General features: G+C 40.4%; 3 protein-coding genes across 4 annotated transcripts in view; all 3 read right to left on the minus strand.

Annotated features, from left to right (window-relative positions):
- LOC127950823 (nicastrin) overlaps positions 1-1,158 on the minus strand; it is an 8,420-nt gene extending 7,262 nt beyond the window's left edge. Inside the window, exons 1-3 of the mRNA XM_052548140.1 lie at positions 997-1,158; positions 214-315; positions 8-131 (exon numbers count right to left, since the gene is read on the minus strand). Of these exons, the coding sequence (XP_052404100.1) occupies positions 8-131; positions 214-315; positions 997-1,066 (296 nt within the window). The 5' untranslated portion in view covers positions 1,067-1,158. The remainder of the gene's footprint in view (positions 1-7; positions 132-213; positions 316-996) is intronic.
- A 796-nt stretch (positions 1,159-1,954) lies between these two features.
- Positions 1,955-7,074, minus strand: LOC127950831 (GTPase IMAP family member 4). Its single transcript, XM_052548162.1, has 2 exons — positions 6,919-7,074; positions 1,955-3,426 (listed from the first exon to the last, which is right to left on the minus strand). The coding sequence occupies exons 1-2, from the start codon at positions 6,929-6,931 to the stop codon at positions 2,024-2,026; spliced, it is 1,416 nt and encodes a 471-aa protein (XP_052404122.1). The 5' UTR covers positions 6,932-7,074; the 3' UTR covers positions 1,955-2,023.
- A 109-nt stretch (positions 7,075-7,183) lies between these two features.
- Positions 7,184-11,207, minus strand: LOC127950829 (tripartite motif-containing protein 16-like). 2 transcript variants are annotated; one of them, XM_052548159.1, is made up of 7 exons: positions 10,567-11,207; positions 10,189-10,284; positions 9,876-10,109; positions 9,104-9,263; positions 8,916-8,963; positions 8,476-8,721; positions 7,184-8,370 (listed from the first exon to the last, which is right to left on the minus strand). In XM_052548159.1, exons 1-7 carry the CDS (start codon positions 11,137-11,139, stop codon positions 8,198-8,200), a joined length of 1,530 nt encoding a protein of 509 aa, XP_052404119.1. In that variant the 5' UTR covers positions 11,140-11,207; the 3' UTR covers positions 7,184-8,197. The 2 variants fall into 2 exon arrangements, with proteins under 2 accessions (XP_052404119.1, XP_052404118.1); XM_052548158.1 differs by having other exon boundaries at positions 7,184-8,721.
- Positions 11,208-22,217: the final 11,010 nt, after the last annotated feature.

Here is a 22,217-nt window from a genome sequence, read left to right on the forward strand (position 1 = left end):
ACAGCACCTGTTGAAGAAGGCCGTCTCCAGGATCACCATGTACGGAGGATGTGGTCCTGAGCTGAGGATCCAGTCCAGATCTGATTCTGTCTCCAGCACATGAAGGACTCCTGTATCTCCTGACATAGACGCTGAGAGACGAATAAAACTATGTACATCACAGTGATCCGAACACAGAGATTGAAACGCACCGCAGGTTAATGAATGACTCACACTGGCAGCCGATCTGATGCGTGGCGTTCAGCAGCCGGACACACGGAACCGTCTGATTGAGCTCAACATAGATCTTCTGTTCCACTGAGCTGGAGCACACGCCTGCAGCAGCAGAGACACACAGCACACGCTTCAGACGTCACAGCACACGCTACTGATACACACACACTACACACACTCACACACACACACTCACACTATATATGCACACACTTTTTCTCAGTAAATATATTTCTAAAGCTGCTGTTGACATGGTATTTTCACCAGATGTCAGTAACAGCCCAAGTGACCCATACATACAAAGAAAACATTACAAATCAATCCAGAAATTACGTTCTGTGAAATAAAATGGAATTAATACGTAAACACAACACAAAAATATTAAATGTTAAGATGTACTATTCATTGTTCTAGCTCACTTAGATGAAATATATCTTTAGAAGTTTCATTGTCATGTATAAATAACGCATTTATTCCTCCGTTTACACAAATTAAAACTTTTAGATTTAGGTTAAATTCTTTTTAAATGCTGACTTTCCTGAAGTGACAAAGCAAATACAATTTCTCTTTTTTTCCAAATGTTTTTTTTTTCCATAATACACACATAATAAAGATTAGGGAATCATGTTGCTGGTAATTAAATGTGAATAAATTAATAATCATACATGTTTACATTTATAGTGGAATATATTATGATTCCAGGCCTGAGCAATACAGTAATATTCATCAACTCGTGACAGCACAAACACACGATTAACATTAAACAGTCATATTTATACTCACATGTGTATAATAAAGCGGTGATCAGAAGTTTAACGCAGTTTATTGATATTAAATATCCCATCTTCCTCATTCACAGATCAGCGGTATGAAGCTGAAACATCGCTTGTTTACTTCCGGTTTGGATCTCTCTTGTTCGGCGCGAGACTCACTGCTGCCACCGCTCTACAGCGACACCCGCCGGTGACACCGCGTCACTACAGTGTGTGTGTGTGTGTGTGTGTGTGTAGTTAAACATGTTAAGTTTCATCATATATTATTATTAGATCTAGTATGCCACAAATAATGTCCAGAGACGACAAACACATAGCATTGATATTATTTCACTTTATTTAGATGAATACAGGTGGATAAAATCGCTAAACTTAAAATAAGCAAAATAAAAAGTAACACAATTAAAGTAACTCAGTTATATCAAACAAATGAATTACAAAAGCACAATAAGAAATGTTTGATTACACAGATCAGAAAACTCAAAGTCCAAAGACTCTAAACACGTTTTGATCTGCATCTCTTATAGTTCAATACTGTAGTGAATGCAATTGTCTAAACATAAAGGAGAAGTGTACATTACAAAAATCAAGGAATAGATAGTTATATAATAAACTAGAAATGACTGAAACAGACAATAGTGAAAAATAATTATATCAGAAAATCAGACATGCACAGGTCACATGTAACAATTTGTAAATGTTTCCCGTTAGAATGTTCAGAGAACATATAAACGTAACATTCTTGTTTGCGAAATGATACAATTAATTGTTCCATTAACTTTTAACATAACCAAATGTTTGAAACCTTTTAATGACTTAATGGGCATGTTCTTTAATGTTTTTTTTTATTATTTATTTTTATTCTTCTTCAGATTTTTTTTCCTTTATATTAAACATTAGTAATGTTAAGATGAATATATAACACTTAGGAATATACCGTCGCTTCATAGGACCATTATGTGATACTCTTGTGTCTTGTTTTTAAAGCTTAATGTTGTTGGCTCTTCACTTATTCGCGGTTGGCCTATATCTTGATTTCACTGGATGGAGCAGCGGGTCAGAACCACAGCTTTGGCGACTCCAGTAACCACCCAAACGAAACTCCATCCTTCTGCAGCCAACAAGTTGGTTAATAACCCTGCTGCAAATCCAGTTTCCACCACTGGAGCTGCAGGGAACAGGAACAGTAAGAGAGCGGGTGCAAATGAAGCCCCAATCCCCAACATAAACATGGTCAGCATAAACAGCATTTTATTATAATCTGGAGTAAGAAGATTATTATGTCCTCCTTCACTCATTCTCCTCTGCTCCTCTTCTTGGATCCAGATCTCCAGGTCGTTCTGTTCCAGCTCTTCTCTTTCCTTTCTCTCTCTCTCCTCCTCCATCCGTCTTTCCTCCAGTCGTCCCATGTTCTCCATCTCTGTCTGCAGAGACTCTATGAACCGTCTCAGTCTTTCTGGAATCGGTTGAACATTCTGTTGTTCCTTCTTTATATCTGTCTCAATCTGATCAATCCTGCGTTGAATGCGTTTCCTTCTTCGTTCCGTTTCTTGCCTCTCTTCTGTAATGTAAGATAAAAACTCACGCCAACGAGCATCAGCCAGTTTTCTGACCTCCTGCTTTACTTTCTTCGTTCTTTCAGCCTTTTCTGCTTGTATTCTATCTTCTATTATCTTCTGGGCTTTTTGCATTACTTCTGTAACTTCATTAGTGAAGGGACGATTCTCATTCATGACCAACAGCTCATCTACTTTCTGCAGGAGTCGACTCACTTGTTTTGGGTTTGTAAGGTTTGTGTTGTCAAAGGCCACGAAACGCCTCCCAAATCTCTTCACGAGGTCTTGAACTTTTCGATTTTGTTTAGAAACGAAGCTTTCGATGGATTCTCCTCTGAGTCTGTCGGCGTGTGAGAATATCAGGATGCTGTAATTGCTGATGTCCTCACGAAACATCTCCAGAATCATGTCTACGGTGCGCTGCTGCTCCTCTGTATATCGCTCTATTGGAATAACGAGCAGAAACGCATGAGGACCAGGAGAACTCATGGCCAGGCAATGAATTGCTTCTTGTTTTAATTGTTCTTCTGTTAAGTCCGTGTCAAAAAACCCAGGTGTGTCCACAAGAACGAGATTTCGTCCTTCCACCGTTCCACACGCTCTCTTGCACTCTTTCGTGACTGAACCCATGCTCAGTTCATCATTAAAGCATCTGTTTCCCAGGATGCTGTTTCCCGTTGCACTTTTCCCCGCACCGGTTTTTCCCAGCAGAACCAGTCTCAGTTCATTCAGAGCTGGATTTACTGTGAGCGGATCGCTGCCAGGTGAACCTCGTATTATCGTGTTTGGAGGAATCTGAGTTTGAGAGGGAGAACAAACATTTTGGGTGTCTCTGTTTCCCCCGTTTGAGCTTCTATTGGACCACTGATTCCGGTGACCTGCTCCTGAGGAAAAAAAGTGTTTGTTGTTGAGAGAAATTACATTGATAATCATTTATCACAGTTATGCTGTGTTCACACCAAACGCGAATAGAGCATCTGGCGCGAATTATTTTAATGTTAAGTCAATGCAAAGGTGCCTTTACGCGCGTCTGGAGATCTTGCGGCGCGAATGAGGCGTTTAGCGTGGTGCGAATTCGCATCAAATACATAAATGCACAAAAGCACCATTCACACGTAAAGTGCATATCGCGCCAGAAGCTAAATTCACGTCATTTGCACGAACTAGACGCGCGAATGATGCAAATTGAGCTTCTGGCGTGAATGGTGCTTTTGTGCATTTATGTATTTGACGCGAATTCGTGTTTGCCACATGAATTGAAAAATTTGAGCTTTGCCGTCAATTCACACCGTGTTAACTAATCAGGAGCTTGCTCAGCAGTCACTCATTCAACATGGAGGAACGACTGATGTTGTCAGTAAGCAGTCAACCGGAGCTTTATGACACAAGTATCACACACATGTTCATATTTCAGGAATAAAAAGGACCTCGCTTGGAAGAGTGTGTTGTAAATACACATTTAACTTTTGAGTCACGTACACGTTTATCGATCCGCAGCTTTCCTGCTGATTCCTGCCGCACCTTTAGGCGAAAAATTTTGCATTTTGCTGCGTTTGAAAGTTCAAGTTTGGTGAACTCTGACCTGCGAATTCGCATCACGTGAAGTCGCATTCAACGCCGTTGCAAAAGACACAGTACAAGCACAGATTAATCCATGTTGTGATAACTAGAGGGAAACCGTTATATCTTGCTCCCGCCCATATTCCCAGTGGCGTCCGAAATAATTTCGCACGTTCAAAGGCTAGTGTGACCGCCCCCTGATGCGAATTTCACGCGCGAATGAAGAATGATCTCAGAGGCTGCATTTACACTGCAGGTCTTGATGCCCAAATCCGATTTTCTGACTATATCCGATTTTTTTGACGACCCGCTTACATCATCTTTTAAAAGTGTCCCGTATCCGATTTTTGCATTTACACTATACACTGCTGAAACTACAAAACGTAGACGTTCTGACCCGGAAAAGAAAGTAAAACAGCACGAAATACAATGGATGCAGATGCGAATAAAATTATACAGTGTTTTGCTCTCCACAATATTTCGAAAAGTCAACAAAAAAATCTGCAAAACATTGGTCTCGTACGGTGGAGAAAAAAGAGGAGCCCTTTGTAATGATAAAATCTCCATAACTTCGGGAAGAAGGAGGCGGGAACCGGCGGACATTCAAAATAACATTTTAATAATTCCAAATAAACACAAAACAGCGCACCAGCCCCTCACAGATGACTGATGCGCATAAATAAAAACCAAAACAAAAAAATAAATAAAAACCTCTCTCGTCCTTCACGGCCGGTGGTGGGTCGCAGGTGCAGCTCATCTCCAATCACTACACCTGGCCTCACTCCTCGTTCCCACGTCTCTCGGCCCCGCCCCACTCGTCACACCCTTGTTGCAGCCTGGGCGAATTTCGTGCCTATAATAGGTCATGTGATCTCAGTTGGTACGACTCGCATTTACTGGGCAATATCCGATTTGTCTGCTTACATGGCACACGCAAATGCACGTATCAGATTCATATCCGATTTATTACCACATATGAATGAGGCCTGAATCCGATCTGAGAACATCGGAATCCATGCGTTTTTTTCCTGCTTAAGCCGCCTTTCCACTGCACACGACATTAGGACACGATTGTCGCATTTCTCCCTCTAGCGGCAGTCGTGCAGAACTTTCAAACTGGTCATGCATCCACCGTTACCTTGGCATATTCACCATGGTAAAATTAATAATTTTAATGAACATAGTTACTTTATGAATGCATCGTCACAAATCAGGTGACCCCCAAAATAAAAACAGTAGGTTTTATGGGGCTAATCAACGTAAATAATGGTTTAATAATTATTAAATAATTATTTCTGCCATAAGTATTATAAACCACCATTTTACAGAAATAGTGTTTAAAGGATAATGTTAATGTTAACAAAATATTGGTAATTATGACCTCGCACCGATTGTTTTGATACATCACATCCGGTCGGGCGTTCGCATACGGTCTAGTCACAGAAGTTGAACATTTGAATATTTTGAATCAAATATTTGAACGTATCCGAGGCTCAAATCGGATCCGAAATTTCCGCATACGCATGTGATCGGAACTCCACGCAGCTCCCGCATTACTTTCCATTGGAAATGAATGACTTCCGGTCTGTCGCTCGTCATTCGTCGGAAACAGTGGAAACTTCACACTGGCAGTTGAAATCAGCTCCGATACGGCTACGAAACGACCGGAAGCCATTCATTTCATGGAGATTCGCAGACCGCATGCGAATGGCTACGAACCGGGTCCGAACGACTGCGGTGCGAAAACAATCGTGTCCGTTGGTCATCAAAAAATTGAACTCTTGCGAAAGTCTACGGACGGTTCCTATCCGACAATTCCAGCGGAATTTGGCGTTGCTATGGTACTGATAAACAAACCTGAATTCATATTTTTAATAAAATAAATAATGATTTTATAACGATAAGTTGTCATGTCATTTTTTTATTTTCATGATTTTCTAACATTATAAGGGCAGTTAATACAATTAAAATAAATAATTAAATATTGTGCCCCCCGCTCTCGGACACACTCGGTCTCTCTCGCTCCAGTGCAAGCCCTATATACCACTATATCACATTTAGCTGACCTGACATGCACATTCAGATACAGACAATATCAATCATTCTAATATCTCCGCTATTTTTGTTCTACTCGCTTCCGAAGCTTTTCAGCGGTGTAGTAGCCTATGACGTCCACTGGGGGAGTTTTGCGTATTACGGAGCGGATTTCAACTGCCAGTGTGAAGGCGGCGTCACACGTTCACCGGTCATATCCGATCTGTGCCACATGAGAGGAAAACATCGGATTTGTGTCACTTGAACCATGCAGTGTAAATGGGGCCAAAATGTTTACGCGGCAAAATAGGCGCAGTAGATGCGAATTTGACGCTCTATTCGCGTTTGGTGTGAACACAGCATTAGATTTTAAGTTTCTCTAGTCATCCCAGACAACGTTGATTGACTTTAAGAGAGTTATAATAATGCACTTGCTTGAGGAAACTATCTTAATAAAATAAACCTTATTTATGCATAAGACAAGACTAAAACTCAGATCCAGACCGTGCTTTAAATGTGTTCTAGATGATCTGTCGTGTTCAGACTAACGGACAGTTTATTGGAGACATTTATTTAGTTTACTGTAAAAGATGCATAGCATAAAATAGCTTGAAATAAACATAACAAATACATCAAAGCTTTTTCCGAAACAAAAAAACAGATGTTGAATTTGTACAGAATACGAGAACTGCATCTGTTTACAAAAATATAATCATCTTAATAACTAAACGAATGATAGCTACTTTAATGATTAAATGCTCGTAATAGGTTAGTTACAGTACCTTGGTTGATCATGTCGTGTAGTGTGGTTTCTCAGTTCAGTATTAAACGCCTTGCTGTGAGTGTGTGACACGTTTGTAATGATGTTGGACTGTAGTTCTGTGAGAGGCAGGACTTCTGCAGAAACGAAACTGGGCACGAGCTCAAACGGTGATGCAACAGAATCAGATTAACAATTGCTTAAAAACAATTAAAAATAAATGCATTATTATTTATTTACAGAAATGCTTCATGTAAGATATGCACACACGGAATTATTAATAAACTTTATTAGGTGTTTTTTCCTTTGACTCACTAGATGCATCCACTAGAGGGACACAGAGAGACTGTTTCAGAAATAAACTGACATCACAGATAAATTCCATTGCATTTATTTCTTTTCGTTGCTTTATGACTGCAATAAAACAACTAAAAACTAAAGTCACATAAAAACAAACAAGCATTACTTATGAAGTAATATCTTCATTGATTAATTTGAAAAAAAAAAAAAAAGTATGAGAAAAAGTGTTTGTTAATTCAAAACAGCAGGGAAATTTTACATTTATAATTATTTTTGGGTTTCTCTGGTTGTCCCAGACATGTTTACAGGGATTCTGCAGGTCTTAAAAATTCTTAAATTGCACTCCCACAAACAAAGGCCTTAAAAATCTTAAATCAGTGCAGAATGTCTTAAATTCATAAAATCAGAACATAAAATGTTGCTTGAATTAAAAAAAAAAAAAAAAGTATTCCTCAGTATTTTCCCCGTTACAAATATATAAACATCCATGAATAAGGATATGTACTTGAGATTATATTTGTAAAAAAAATTGAAAACTGTAACCAAATAAAATGAGTTAATTTGGAGATTTTAAAAAGTAATTGAGGTCTGTAAAATTTGAAGTGCTGTTAATAAAAGACATTTATATTTAGAGACTATTGATGGGTTTATTTATAACTTAAATTACATGTGGTACTTAAATACAAATTAAATTAAAACTAAAGGCACATAAAAAAAACTGAGTTTTCATATTAAGTAATATCTTTATTGAATAATAGGGAAAAAGGGTATGAGAAATTACTGTACAAGAGAAAGTATATGATGACTTCTGACATATATAGCAGTTGTAAGCTGCTTTAAAAGCGTCAGCTAAATTAATAAATGTAAATTTCACTGACAGAAGTTCAGCTGCAGTATTGATGTCATGAAGAGAGAATACTCTTAAACATCTCACTGTTGCTGAATCATCATGCAGCTCAAAGCATTATGGGTAAAATCTCTCATCAATCTATTCTGATTCATCAACACAGTTTCACTGATGATCCAAGATTATAAACCATAAACCCAGGATAGAGCGTCTGAGTGAATGTGGTCTGGACTGTGTGGATGAGGCTCATTGTGTCAGAGACGCTGTAGAAGGACAGAGTTCCTGCTCTGTGATCCACAAACACTCCTATTCTCCTGATGATGGACTCTACAGGGAGATCAGTCTCTATGTTATTGTGTCTGAAAGAGTATCTGGAGGAAGAGCAGTACAAACTCCAGGACTGATCATTATATCCAAACCAACACTCATAACCTCCTCCCTTCCTGCTGATGCTCTTATATGACACTGATATATACACACCTCTTCCACTCCACTCAATCTCCCAGTAACAGCGTCCACACACACTCTCTCTACACAACACCTGATGCCACTCATCAAATCTGTCTGGATGATCAGGATACGACTGGACTGTGTCAGTGAATGTAATCACTCTGTTGTTCTCAGACAGACGAAGGTAATTATTCACTGTGTTCAGATCCAGAGTGAACTGATGGGAATCTGATGGAGATAAAACACATCAGAATCAGGAATTATGAATCTGTTTGATCTCTTCATGTTCAGTGTATCATCAGTGTCTCAGTATCTGTGCACATCATCATTTACATCATCAGTTATAAACTCTTCTTTCTCCTTCTACAGGAGGAACATGAACACACTCATGAGTTTTTCTGCTGGTTTTCTTACTGACTTACATTGTAGGAAGTCCTTCCTGGTCCAGAGATCAATGCTGGTGAATGGGACTGTGGAAATCAACAGACATGAACAGTGTGATTCTCATGATCCTGTATCTATTCCTAACACATTTCTAATATGATGTTCTCCATGATATGAGATGATGATGGACTGGTTTCTGAGAGCAGATGAATCTCCAGGACTTTACCTCTGTCTGAGATCTTCTGGAGCTGCTCTTTACAGAAATCCTCCAGTTTGTCTCTCAGCTGATGGACAGATTCTCTCAGATCATCAGAAGAGAAGAGAGAACTGAAGAGATCATCATTTACGTCTGTAGATTCAGGAGGAGCTGAGAGAGACTGGAAACTCTACAGAAAACACAGAAACACTTTAGATCACAGCCACAACATACTGCTGTTGGTTAGGGACAGGTTTGGTGATATGGGTTAGTTTAAGTGGTAAGTGTTCAACAAGTGTACAGGGGTCAATTTGATTACTAGGGAACACAATTCAATCTGTTTATACTGCATTGTTTTGATAAATGAAGTATTAATATAGTCTAATAAAATCAATAAAAATCTATTTGATCAAGTTTGAAGATCACTTGATCCAATTTTGATGAATGTTACTCTGAATCTGTACTATCGAGTTCACTGATTTCACCATTGTGTAGTAAATCAGAAGGAAAAATGAGGTAAAAAGCTGAAATGTAAGTGAAGTTTTGAACTGTTGTTGGTTCTAGTGGTGTTTAGCAGCTAAATACATCTTCCAGAAGAAAGAGCTGAGAGGAATGATTCCTAAGAGATTTCCAGAGCTGAAAGCTGTTTGTAAGCAGCGTCTCTTTCAGAAGAAGATGATCAGATGAGAGTCTGACTGATGATTATATAATAAGACACTCATGAACTGTTTCTCTGTGAGTCTCTGTCACAGCAGGATCTGCTCAAGTCCACTAGGATCCTGTTCTTCTAGATGTGTGTTACCTGCAGGAACTGGATGTGATCCTGTGTGTGTGAAAGCTGCTCCAGCTCAGCGTCTCTCCTCCTCAGATCATTGATCTCCTGCTCCAGTCGCTCCAGTCGTTCTTCAGCTCGACTCACTGCAGTCTTTTCCTGATCTCTGATCAGTCGTATCAGCTCAGAGCGGCTTCTCTCAATGGAGCGGATGAGCTCAGTAAAGATCCTCTCACTGTCCTCCACTGCTGTCTGTGCAGAGCGCTGTTAGGACACACAGTGATTCAGCTTCAGTGAGTCTGAACTGAGACGGAGACAAACTTCTCTTCTTCTCCAGACTCACCTTATGAGACTCCACAGTCTCTCTCAGCTGCTGGAGATCTTTCTCTCTCTGCTGGATTCTCTGCTGGAGCGTCTTCTGTGTCTCCTTCAGCTGCTTCTGCAGGACAAACAGATGATCGTCAATCTCACAGAAAACTACTGGCTCTAAATCATCATGAACAGATGATAAACAATGGCTGTAGGTTCAAACTCCAGAAGTGAAGATCTGTTACAATACAAGAATCATACATGAATTAACATGAAGATTAAGGCTTGTTTCATGCTGTGTGTGTAAGTATTATAAAAGTGAAACTGACACAGACATAGAGCTTCACACTGACTGTGTTTCTGTGTAATTAAGCTGTGGATCTACACAGAAAATAAAAAGACTACTGAATACCTGTGTCTCTGTCCTCTGGTCTGCAGCTGGTACAATGTCATGGTTTTTATGTTCAATAATCGTACACAGCAGACATATACACTTCTGATCAGTGCGACAGAAAACCTCGAGGATCTTCTCATGTTTCTGGCAGATCATCTCCTGCAGTCGTCCAGTGACTTCAGTCACTTTGTGTGGTTTACGTGAATGAAACTCCTCGTGCCGCTCAAAATGAGTTTGACAGTAAGACTCCAGACACACCAGACAGGACTTGACGGCTCTGTATTTTCTTCCAGTACAGACGTCACACTGCACATCTCCAGCTCCAGCCTCACAGTCAGCAGAGAGTCTGGTCTTCTTCAGTTTCTCCACCACTTCAGCCAGCATGGTGTTTCTAGCTAAAGCAGGTCTTGGACTGAAGGTCTGTCTGCACTGAGGACAGCTGTAGACTCTCTTCTGATCCTCCTGATCCCAGCAGTCTGTAATACAGATCTTACAGTAACTGTGTCCACAGGGAATAGCAACTGGATCCTTCAGGAGATCCAGACACACCGGACACATGAACTCATCCTGAGAAAATCTGGCTTCTGCCATTTTACTGCATGAACACAGAGACACAAACACACAACAGCTCAACTACACTTCAGTTTCTCTTTCCCTGAACTCATGTGTTTCTGTTTCCTGGTTCTGTGTTTGAGTGACGTGTGTAAAACAGGTGTGTCTGTGAGTCTGTGAAGCAGCTTCCTCATTCCTGCTGAGTTTAGTTTCAACACACCTGACTGTTATTAAAGTAAATGCAAAGAACTTGACTTGGAAACGTGATTCTCCTAGACTAATAATTGGGAACCCTGATAATAAAAGTCTAATATATTCCAGTCTCAGACAAACACTCAAAGAACACATGATGTCCAAGTCCAAGTGTCCAATGATGTCTGTTCACACTGTCTGCTTTTAGCGCTATTTTTTTGTACCATGTGGACAGTATGTTTACAATAGCACAGGCGTGAAGGGTATTTTGAAACAGAATGAGTCTACTCGATGGTTCTGCATAATTATCAAACTCATCCATTGGAGTATATGGAATGTATATATATGGGGCTTGAGTGTTTCAGAAACAAGAAAGAGGTTTCACCAAACACAACACAAGACAAAAAACATGGAAAAACAGGAAAAACAGGGGCTTACAAGGGACAGGTGAAGGTGATTGGTTGTCGTGGAAACTAAAAGGGTTGCTATGGCAACAAACAAGGGTTAATATGAGGACAAACAAGGAATAAAGCAAACAGGAGCTGGAAACAGACAGAAACACTGGGAACAGAACATAGGCAATAGAAGTTTTTGGGAGCGAATGTAGTTCGGGATCTGCTACCCGCAGTTGATTTCTATATTCTAGGTGTTATCAAATGGTCACAGATTTGAGAACAGAGTGGACGTTGAGGATTATAATGTAACAAGAGCTCATACAAATACTGAGGTGCTAAACCAATCAGGATTTTATAAGTAATTAGAAAGATTTTATAATGTATAAAGTGTTTAATAGGGAGCCAATGCAGTGTTGACAGAACGGGGCTAATACGGTCATACTACATGGTTCTAGTAAGAACTGCTGAATTTTAGATCAGCTGGGGTTTGTTTATTAAGCATGCAGAACAACCACCCAATAAAGCATTACAATAATCTAACCTTGAATGAAAGCATAGGTCGCAACTTACATATATTTTTGAGATGGAAAAATTCAGTTTTACAAATACTAGAAACTTGTCTTGCAAAGGAAAGATAGCTCCACTGGCTCCCTCGTCCTGCTGGCTCCACCTTGGTCTGTTATCTACCATCCATCGCCTCGGGGCTCAATCCTCCGGTAGCACCTCATCCCTTCGGCTCCGTCGGGCTCCTCCTTTCCCTTTGGCTGCTCCTCGTCCCTCTGTCACTCCAGCTCGATCCGCAGCCATCAGTTCCACTCCAGACCCTCCTCGTCACCCTGGCTCATCAGCTCTCCATCTCCACATTGGCCTCCTCCACCACCTGCTCCTTGGTCACCATCACTGCTGTGTCTTGGAGAGGTGATGTTTCTTAGTCACAACACCCTGCTACTGGGGTTCCTCAAGGCTCAGTACTTGGACCACTTCTCTTCTCCATCTACATGACGTCATTAGGATCTGTCATTCAGAAGAATGGCTTTTCTTATCACTGCTATGCTGATGACACTCAAATCTACTTCTCATTCCAGCCAGATGACCCGACGGTAGCTGCTCGCATTTCAGCCTGAGTGACATTTTCTAGCTGGATGAATGACCATCACCTTCAGCTTAACCTTACGAAGACAGAACTCCTGGTGATTCCAGCTAACCCATTGCTTTATCACAACTTCTCTATACAGCTGGGCTCGTCAACCATTATTCCTTCCAGGACAGCCAGAAACCTAGGAGTTGTGATGGATCATCAGTTAAGCTTCACAGTCCACATTGCTACAACGACCCGCTGCTGCAGGTTTGCCTTATACAACATTAGGAGGAAGAGCAAGCCACCCAACTTCTTGTCCAAGCTCTTGTTCTCTCCAGACTGGACTATTGTAATGCTATCCTGGTATTCCTTCAAAAGGAAGCGATGGTATAGTGCCCAACAAATGGGTAAAGATTAAAAAAACTGATGTGTCACAACAAGAATACAGACCAATTGAGGATATTTTAGTAACTGACACAGCAGATAAGGCACAGTGAAACAATGAGTGGATTGATGTGAATTTGCCTAGAGATGAGGGATAGATGGCAGTAGTGTTTTTCAGTCCAGCCGGCATCCATATCACCCTGGAGCCCAAGACCGGTTGTCCACTGAAGCTAAGCAGGGCTGAGCCTGGTCAGTACCTGGATGGGAGACCTCCTGAGAAAACGAGGTTGCTGCTGGAAGAGGTGCTAGTGAGGCCAGCAGGGGGTGCTCACCCTGTGGTCTGTGTGGGTCCTAGCGCCCCAGTGTAGTGATGGGGACACTATACTGTCAACGAGCACCGTCCTTCGGATGAGACGTTAAACCGAGGTCCTGACTCTCTGTGGTCATTAAAAATCCCAGGATGTCTTTCGAAAAAGAGTAGAGGTGTGACGTCGGCATCCTGGCTCGAGCAAAGACATCCAACGCTTGGACCAAACTGCACTGGCCACCTAGATAAACATGCCTTAACATCCACAGAACAAAACAACATCCGTCACTTCCACAAGATCGCAACATTAAAATAAAAAATAACTTAGGCATTCAAGGTAATGCAAACCTCACCATGAACTCTTATTCTGTCATCTTAAGTAAGGGAGCCTGTATGCAGCATTCTGTATTCATGATTACTGAAAAGTATTGCAAGAAGGAACCTGTATTGAGAATGAGAAGTTGTCGTCATAGCACAAAGCCCCTCCCTCAATATCACGGTCTCCGCCATGTTGGAAGGATACCGGTGGCTAAACAGGATTGTTTACATGTGTTGTTAAGAGGAGGTTCTCGTAATTCTGCACCGTTTTACCATGCCTGGAAGTTACTGCTGCGTTTAAAACTGCTGCAGTACCTCACACGATACATATGGAAAACATAGGAACAATGGAATACAGTTTTTTTTAGGTTACACCAAGCGCAAAACAGCGGTATTTGGAGAAGCTCTCAAGCGGCACAGAGACCTGGACCATTTACCTCCATGCACACATATGGACATTGGGAATTATATTGTTTTTGGTTTAAGTTACTACACAATGCAGGAGTTTAAAAGCCACAAGTCTTTGGAAAGTGCTGAATGACGAGTGGCAAGGCAAAGATCCTTTTAACAACAGTATCTTTACTATGAGACATGCAGGAGTTCAATACACAGTGTACAAACTTCAACAACATAGCACCAACTAGCGCATGCGTATAAGCAAGCTGGAGTATCATAGTCTGCTCAGATTTAAAGCTACAGAACACTACTATGTTCTACATCCTCCTTTAACTTTGACAGTTATTTCTTAATGAACAGTTTCTTGTATTAAAGTTAACTCAAAGTTTTTTTTTTCATAGGAAACACATTTAACAGATTACTTGAGCTGAGAGTAAAAAAGACAATTAACACAACATTTTTTAAGTCACATTGTAACATCAGTTATAATGTTTACATTTATAAATTGAACATTTTGTTACTGAATTACAGAACTTTCTTTTCTGTCTTTCTTTTTAAAATTCTTGTTTTTCATTCCAGGTACTTTGGGTTTGGTTTGCAAATGCGACCTGCTCTGGTCACATATGGAGCTGTAGAAAGAACTTTTGTTGAATGTTCATTCAGGGGTTTCTTCTCGGTTCCTTGTGGGGTGCATTGTTCTTTGACCTCATTTGGAGTGAAGAATTTGTGCTTAGATTCAGCAGAGGGGGTCTGAACAAAGGGAAGCGACATTTCGCTGTGGTCTAAGTTTTGTGGTGGTGGCTCTGCGACAGGAAGGATATGTTTTCGATTTCGCCTGTATTCTCTTCCTTCAACCTCAACAAGATATGATCTTGGTTCCTCGCAGAGCTGTTTGACAAGTCCAATTCGGTCATGGCCTTTTGACGTTGCAAGTCTCACCACCTCTCCTTGTAAGAGTGGTCGGAGAGTTCTGCTAGACTTGTCATAGTATGCCTTTTGACAATGTCTCTTTTTTGAGATCTGATTCTTTACAGCAACGTTATTCTTTGAGGCTGGCACCAGAATGGACTTGCTGATTGGCAGAGATGTGCGCGTCTGTCTCGACATTAATCTCTCTGCTGGTGAACCCAGTGTCTGGTCACGTGGAACATTTCTGAGGTTGAGCAAGTTTTGAAAAACATCAGAACCGTCCCTCTTAAATGCTTTGCACTCCGCACTGCCCTCTCGGCTAGCCCGTTAGCTTGTGGATATTCAGGGCTACTAGTAGTATGTGTAAAATCCCAAGCAGCAGCAAATTCTTTGAACTGTTGGCTTGTAAACTGGGTACCGTTGTCTGAAAAGACTTTGTGTGGACTCCCATGAACTGAAAAGTGCCTTTTGAGTTTTGTGATTACTGTGCTGGAGGACAGGTCACGAAGCAGATCAATTTCGAACCATCCCGAATATGAGTCAACTAGTACAAGGTAGTGTTGACCATTCCACTCAAAGATATCCGTAGCCACACTTGACCATGGAAGATCTGGGATGTGATGTAAGTGTAGAGGCTCTTTTTGTTGATGGGGTTTCATACTGTTACAGACAGAGCACGATAGTACCTCCTTTTCAATGTCTTTAGTTAAAGAAGGCCAGAATACAATGCACCGTGCCCTGCGTTTGGTTGCATCAAGGCCTGGATGACCTCTGTGAATAATGGTGATATACTCACTGCGTAGTGATTCTGGAATAACCGTTCTCTGTCCCTTCATGAGTATATCTTCATCGACTGTGAGCTCATCCCTGAAGGGAAAATACTCACGAATTTCCGCTGGCAGCTTTGATTGGCTACAGGGCCACCCTGACTTGATTATACTGCAGAGAGGTTGAAGGACTGGATCCTGTGCAGTATGAGTTTGCAACTCCTTCAGTCTGGAAGATGAGATGTGTTGAACTGACATAACTTCGAAGTCAGCTCCGTCATCTGTGTGTTCGTCTGGTGAGTCTCTGGGGGAACGTGACAATGTGTCGGCAAGGAACATATGTTTTCCTTTCTTGTATGTGATTTTGAAGTCGTATTTCTGCAATCTTAGCATCATGCGTTGCAGCCTTGCTGGAGCTGTGTGGATAGGCTTGTTAAGGATGGTAACCAATGGCTGATGGTCAGTTTCGATGTGAATTTGTTTACCATATATGTAGTCATTGAATTTGGTGCACGCAAATACAACAGCCAGAAGTTCTTTTTCTATCTGCGCTTCTGTTTGCGTTAGAGTACGTGAAGCGTACGCAACAGGAGCACCTTCTTGAAGACCCGCAGCTCCGAGTCCGAACTGGGAGGCATCACAGGTGAGTGTGACGGGTTTAAGGACGTCATAATATTTTAAAGTAGGTGGACTAGAAATCCTGTGCTTCAGAACTTCAAAAGCGTCCTGATGCTGATTAAACCAGCACCACTCTGTGTTTTTACAGGTCAGCTCGCGCAGAGAGGCAGACAGCTCACTAAAGTTCAATATGAATTTTCCTAAGTAGTTAATCATGCCTAGGAAGCGCTGCAGCGCAGTAACGTTGTCTGGTGCCGGCATTTCTGTGATTGCTTTTGTTTTTGCTGAGTCTGGTTGTAGTCCCTTGCTTGTGAAAATATGACCGACATAGCTCACCTCACTAAGGCGGAATTTGCACTTTTGAGGGTTCAGCCTCAAGTTCACTTCACGAGCACGGTCCAAAACTTTTCTTAGGTTTGCATCGTGTTCCTGTTCACCATTACCTCCCACAATGATGTCATCGACTATGACTGCGCAGAGGTAGCCAGCAGAGATCTGCTCCATAGCGCGCTGAAAGACCTCGCTGGCCGAATTAATGCCAAAGGGCATCCTTAGAAATCGGAATATTCCAAATGGCGTACTGAACGTAGTGAGGAGGGAGGACTTGTGATCCAGCACAATCTGCCAAAAGGAGCTTTTTGCGTCGAGCACAGAGAATACTGTGGAGTTTGGCATCTGCGCTGCCACTTCTTCCACTGTGCGCATGGGGTAATGCGGACGTTTTAGGAACTTGTTTAGGTCCCTAGGGTCAATGCACAGTCTTATTTCATCAGGTTTTCATCTTGCTTTACCTGTGCGAATGTCTGCAAAGACATGATGTTACATGAGGCTCCTGTGTCGATCTTTAGTTCGAGAGGCTTTCCATTGGTTTGCACTGTGCAAGATATTGCAGTTTTCTTTAACTGTTTTGAATCAATTCCGGCAACCTTTTGATGATTAACTGCAACTCCATCTATAAAGAATGAGTCTTCGCTACTATTTGAAGCTTTGGTAACATCAATTTGATTTACAGTCTTTTTTAGATTTCGTGTGCGCTGAATTTTCACTGATTTGCAGCATTTTTGGAAGTGGTTCCATTTGTTGCACCTGTGACATTGCTGGCCATATGCAGGACATTTCTCCCGTTTTGCCTCATGGTTGCTTCCACAATTGCTGCAATTATGAATTTGTTGCGGGGTAAACTTGTCTAATCTGTGTTTGGGAGTACGAAACGGTTTTCTTTTTACCGTTTGTTGAACACTATCCACATTTGTCAAGTTTTGCTTTGGTCCAGCTAGTGTTTTAGTGTGCTGGTCAGTAAGTTCATGTATTTGACATATTTCAATGGCTTTTGTCAATGTTAGCTCATTGTCACGCAACAGGAGTTTTCTCATTCCATCGTTGAGTATCCCACACACGAGTCGATCTCTTATCAATTCTTCCTGTAAATCTCCAAACCTGCAACTCTGTGCCTTGTTTCGTAGGTTGCTTACATATGCCTCTATTGTTTCTCCTGGCTTTTGGTTTCTTGAATTAAATTTGTGTCTTTCCATCGTTATGTTTGTTTGTGGACTGCAAAGTTCGCGAAACTTACGTTTTAGACATTCTGGGTCCTCGCGTGATTCAGCCGGAGTAATTATTCGTCGGTTTTCTCCCTCGCCTGTATATGCAGTGGGTGCATAGACGAATGTTCGCTCGCGCTCTATGGCTTCTGAGCCGGCCAGATTAAGCAATATGAATGCTTTCGTGTGAGGCTCTTTCTCAGAGTGTGCAGCAGCAATGAATATATCGAATTCCTGCTCAAACACACGCCAATTTTCGGCGATATTGCCATCAAATACAAGAGGATCGGGTCTGCAAAACCCTTCAGCCATGATTTATTGTGCGATGAATAACGATGGCTTACTGTGTGGATGCTCGTTCGGAATAGTTCATTTTCTCACTGCTCTTACGATTCTGTGCAGACCACTTCTGACACCATGCTGAATGACGAGTGGCAAGGCAAAGATCCTTTTAACAACAGTATCTTTACTATGGGACATGCAGGAGTTCAATACACAGTGTACAAACTTCAACAACGTAGCACCAACTAGCGCATGCGTATAAGCAAGCTGGAGTATCATAGTCTGCTCAGATTTAAAGCTACAGAACACTACTATGTTCTACAGAAAGTTACGAGGCTTTCTGCTGTGGCTGGGTCCATCTACAGCAGGTGAAGAAAACAGTGTTGTACTGGCCAAAGTAAGTTTATTCACATGCGTTTTAGCGTATTGTAATTACATTGCATTTAGAATGCACTTCTTGACCAAAATGACAAAGTAATTAACTGCGACTGAACACTAGATTGTAACGAGATGTTCAATGTATACGAACGTTCACATACTGTACCAGGTTTTTTTTGTTGGGGGCTGCAAAGTGGACAAACCAGTTCTGGGTTAGCTAGGGTAGTTAAATGTGTGATTACGAGATGTAGATGTCCGGGTTAGATTAAAGCAATTAACAGCGTGAATGCAAAGTGACTTACATTGTAAACACCATAATTCCCAATGTCCATATGTATGCACAGAGGTAAATGGTCCAGGTATCTGTGCCGCTGCAGGGAGCTCGTATGGGTCGATATTTAGGATGCCTGAGAGCTTCTCCAAACACCGCTGTTTTGCGCTTGGTGTGAGCTTGTTCCTGTAAGGTCCCCTTTCTTTCGCCTTATGTTTTTGAATTGCTTTACTTTCTTCCTTTTCTTTCGCGTATTCGTAGATCCGTCTCGATCTGTTCCGCCGACAAAATAAATGCGCGAAAATGAAAGCGCTCTGAAATGTTTAGTCGTGCCTCTGTGAAGTTCTGAAGGCATTGCCCGTGGCAACAGATAGCGTATCCTGCCATCAGGGCCGACCGGCTCAGACCCCTCCCAAATCAACCCAAATCGGCACGTGACTCCTCATTCTCAATACAGCATGTGTTCATAACTACTAACATTATAACTGTTTTGTAAGTTCTTTCTATATGTGTGATCAAAAATGATCAAAGGGGGGATTGAAAGATTATTTGTTTTTTTATTAACTTTGGTTGAATGTGTTTGCAATCAACTGTAGGCAACTGTACTTTGTTCACAATAGTGTGAAACAACTGGCCCATATAATCACCATCTTAGGTCAACATCAGGTCAGTGAATGGGCTCTCCATGGGAGAAATCCTTTCAAGTCAACAAAAGGTTTCACTATCATTGGCTCTCCATGGGGTGTTATTGTATTGTTTGTAGCACATTTGTTAACAGATATAAAGGTCTGTTCTCACAGACAGTAATTTGGGTTAAGACTGTTTGAAGGATGACATGCTAACATCACTTCTGAAGAACTGCTACACTGCTACCTTTAATACATTCTTCTCCCCACAAGAACTTTGGTCAAGCTTACTTATTTTATGTATTAGAGAAATCTAGTACATTGGCGAGCCACCCAAACTACTGTTCAGTCAGATACAGCAAAATCTAACAACAACATCATCATTAATTTCAGCCATGTTGTTATGGTATATTTCTCGGTACAACTCCCAATCCCCTGATTTAAAATTCCACTTAGGAAGTCTTTCCATACTTGTTTTTATTAAGTCTACTCCAATTATACTACAAATAGGAAAATGATCACTACCAATAGCCCATTCACATCTTCAAGCTAAATTTTCTGACACTATTGTCAAATCTAACACAGAACATTTGCATTCAGAAAGATTAACTCTTGTGTAGCTTTCATCATCAATGCACACTAGCTCTCCCCAGTCCAGCATATCTTCTATAATCTATCCATTATAATCAGTATTGGAACTACCCCATAAAGTACTATGAGCATTAAAATCACCACACCACACCATTATAAAATCCCCAATTCCTCCAATATTTTCCATCATATCCTTAGTTGGCTTGTCACATTGATTATAAAAATTAATTATCTTAATACTCTGATTTCCTTCCCATACCTCCACTACCACAGCCTCATACTCATTGTCTTCAACTTTCCTAAAACCTATACCTTTTTTAATAAAGGTTGCTATTCCACCACCATTTCCTTTATTCCTGTCTTTCCTAATTGCCTCATACCAACTAATCTGAAAATTTAACTGTGGTTTAAGCCACGTTTCCTGAACACAAATAATATCTGGGGACACATCACAATTTGCTATAAAATGCTTAAATTCTTGCCCATTTGCAATTAAACTTCTTGCATTCCACTGCAAGATTACAAAAGCCATTATGCCACAAGATGTCTGACTGTTTGTTGCTTGTGTCAAGAGTCTTTAATTTATCATGTCAACTGTTATGTTCTTCAGTTCCAAATGTTCTTCTGCAGCTCTAATGATTATCTTAATCCTTTCAGATCTACTTTTAGCCTGCGCTGAACAATTCACCACTTCTGCCACAAAAGCTATGAATGAAACTTTGTCTTCCATCAATTCAATTACTTTACTTGGTGTTGGCATCTTACTTGGTTGTGGTTGTATCCTAACAGGGGCGTCCTCTACTATGCTTGCTTTGGGGGTTTGTTTTTTTGAAAGACTTTCAGTTTTCTCATTGTTTCTGAAACATTTCAAGCATTTTACTTCCTTAACTGCTGCTCCTTTTACACTTCTTTTAATCATCTCATCTGAAAGATCCAAAGGAAATCCAGATATTACACCTCTACTCCAGTTTCTCTCTTCTGGAATTGAGCATTCTATTTTATGTCCGATCATTGATTTAATTCCCAAAGCTGCTTTTTTGTTGCCTACTATCTTTACAAAACAACAACAGTGTTCCATCCTTCATAGATTTTATATTCTCTACAATCCCTACACTTTCTTTAATTGCTTTTGTAAGTTTCAAAGGGTTGATGTTACTCACAGAGTCGGTAGCAAACTTTATCATTACTTTATATTCCTTCTTCTTCCTTTGTGCCAGTTGACTTCCCTTGTCGCTTTCTGTGTCTGAAATTAAATCACAACTTTTGTTTTAACAAACAAGCATTACTTATGAAGTACATACATTTTTCTTAAATAGTTATGAAATAAGCTAATTATGACATCATATACTTTAAGACTTTTCTCATACCTTTTTTTCTTTAATCAATGAAGATATTCTTAACATAGATTAATATAACTTATGGTCCAGAGACACAATACATATTGACATGTATTCCCTCTATTTAGTTTAATATAGTTGGATATAATCACAAAAATTAAAATAAGAAGCAATAAAACTGAAACCAAATAAATTACATTAAATGTATGAAACAAAAACAAAAGATCAAGATATGGTTAATGTCTTGAAGCTACACACATTGTAAGAAAAGTCAGATTAGATCCTTAAATTCTTCATTATTTCACAGGATAAAGCCCAAAGACGACATACATGTTTGATATGCCTTCTCTTGTATAGGCAAATATTGTAGTGAATGCAGTTTTCTAATCTTACAAACAGAAAGGAAAAGTGTATGATCACAAAAATCTAATTTGAATGAGCAATAAAATAATTTTTGTTCATATTTATTGTTTTTCAAGCAATTGTATCTTAAATTAAGGATCTTTAGACATTTTCACTGGAAAACTGAAAAAATCAGAGAAAGAACAGCACTTTTTCTGAGTATGATCAGAAGGTACAGTAAAAATTATTTCCATATTCTTGTGTTTTGAGCAGAACAATTTTGGAGATTTTAAAAAGTAATGGAGGTCTGTAAAATTTGAAGTGCTGTTAATAAAAGACATTTATATTTAGAGACCATTGACACATTGTGTTCCCTTCTATTCAT

The sequence above is a fragment of the Carassius gibelio genome, chromosome B2 (genome assembly GCF_023724105.1).
Source record: "Carassius gibelio isolate Cgi1373 ecotype wild population from Czech Republic chromosome B2, carGib1.2-hapl.c, whole genome shotgun sequence".
NCBI lineage: Eukaryota > Metazoa > Chordata > Actinopteri > Cypriniformes > Cyprinidae > Carassius > Carassius gibelio.

Coding starts and splice junctions, on each gene's coding strand:
- LOC127950829 (XM_052548158.1), bottom strand. CDS start 11,139: ATGGCAGAAGCCAGATTTTCTCAGGATGAGTTCATGTGTCCGGTGTGT. Junction 10,285..10,566: donor ACCAGAGGACAGAGACACAG/GTATTCAGTAGT, acceptor TTTGTCCTGCAG/AAGCAGCTGAAGGAGACACA. Junction 9,264..9,875: donor ATCACATCCAGTTCCTGCAG/GTAACACACATC, acceptor TGTTTTCTGTAG/AGTTTCCAGTCTCTCTCAGC.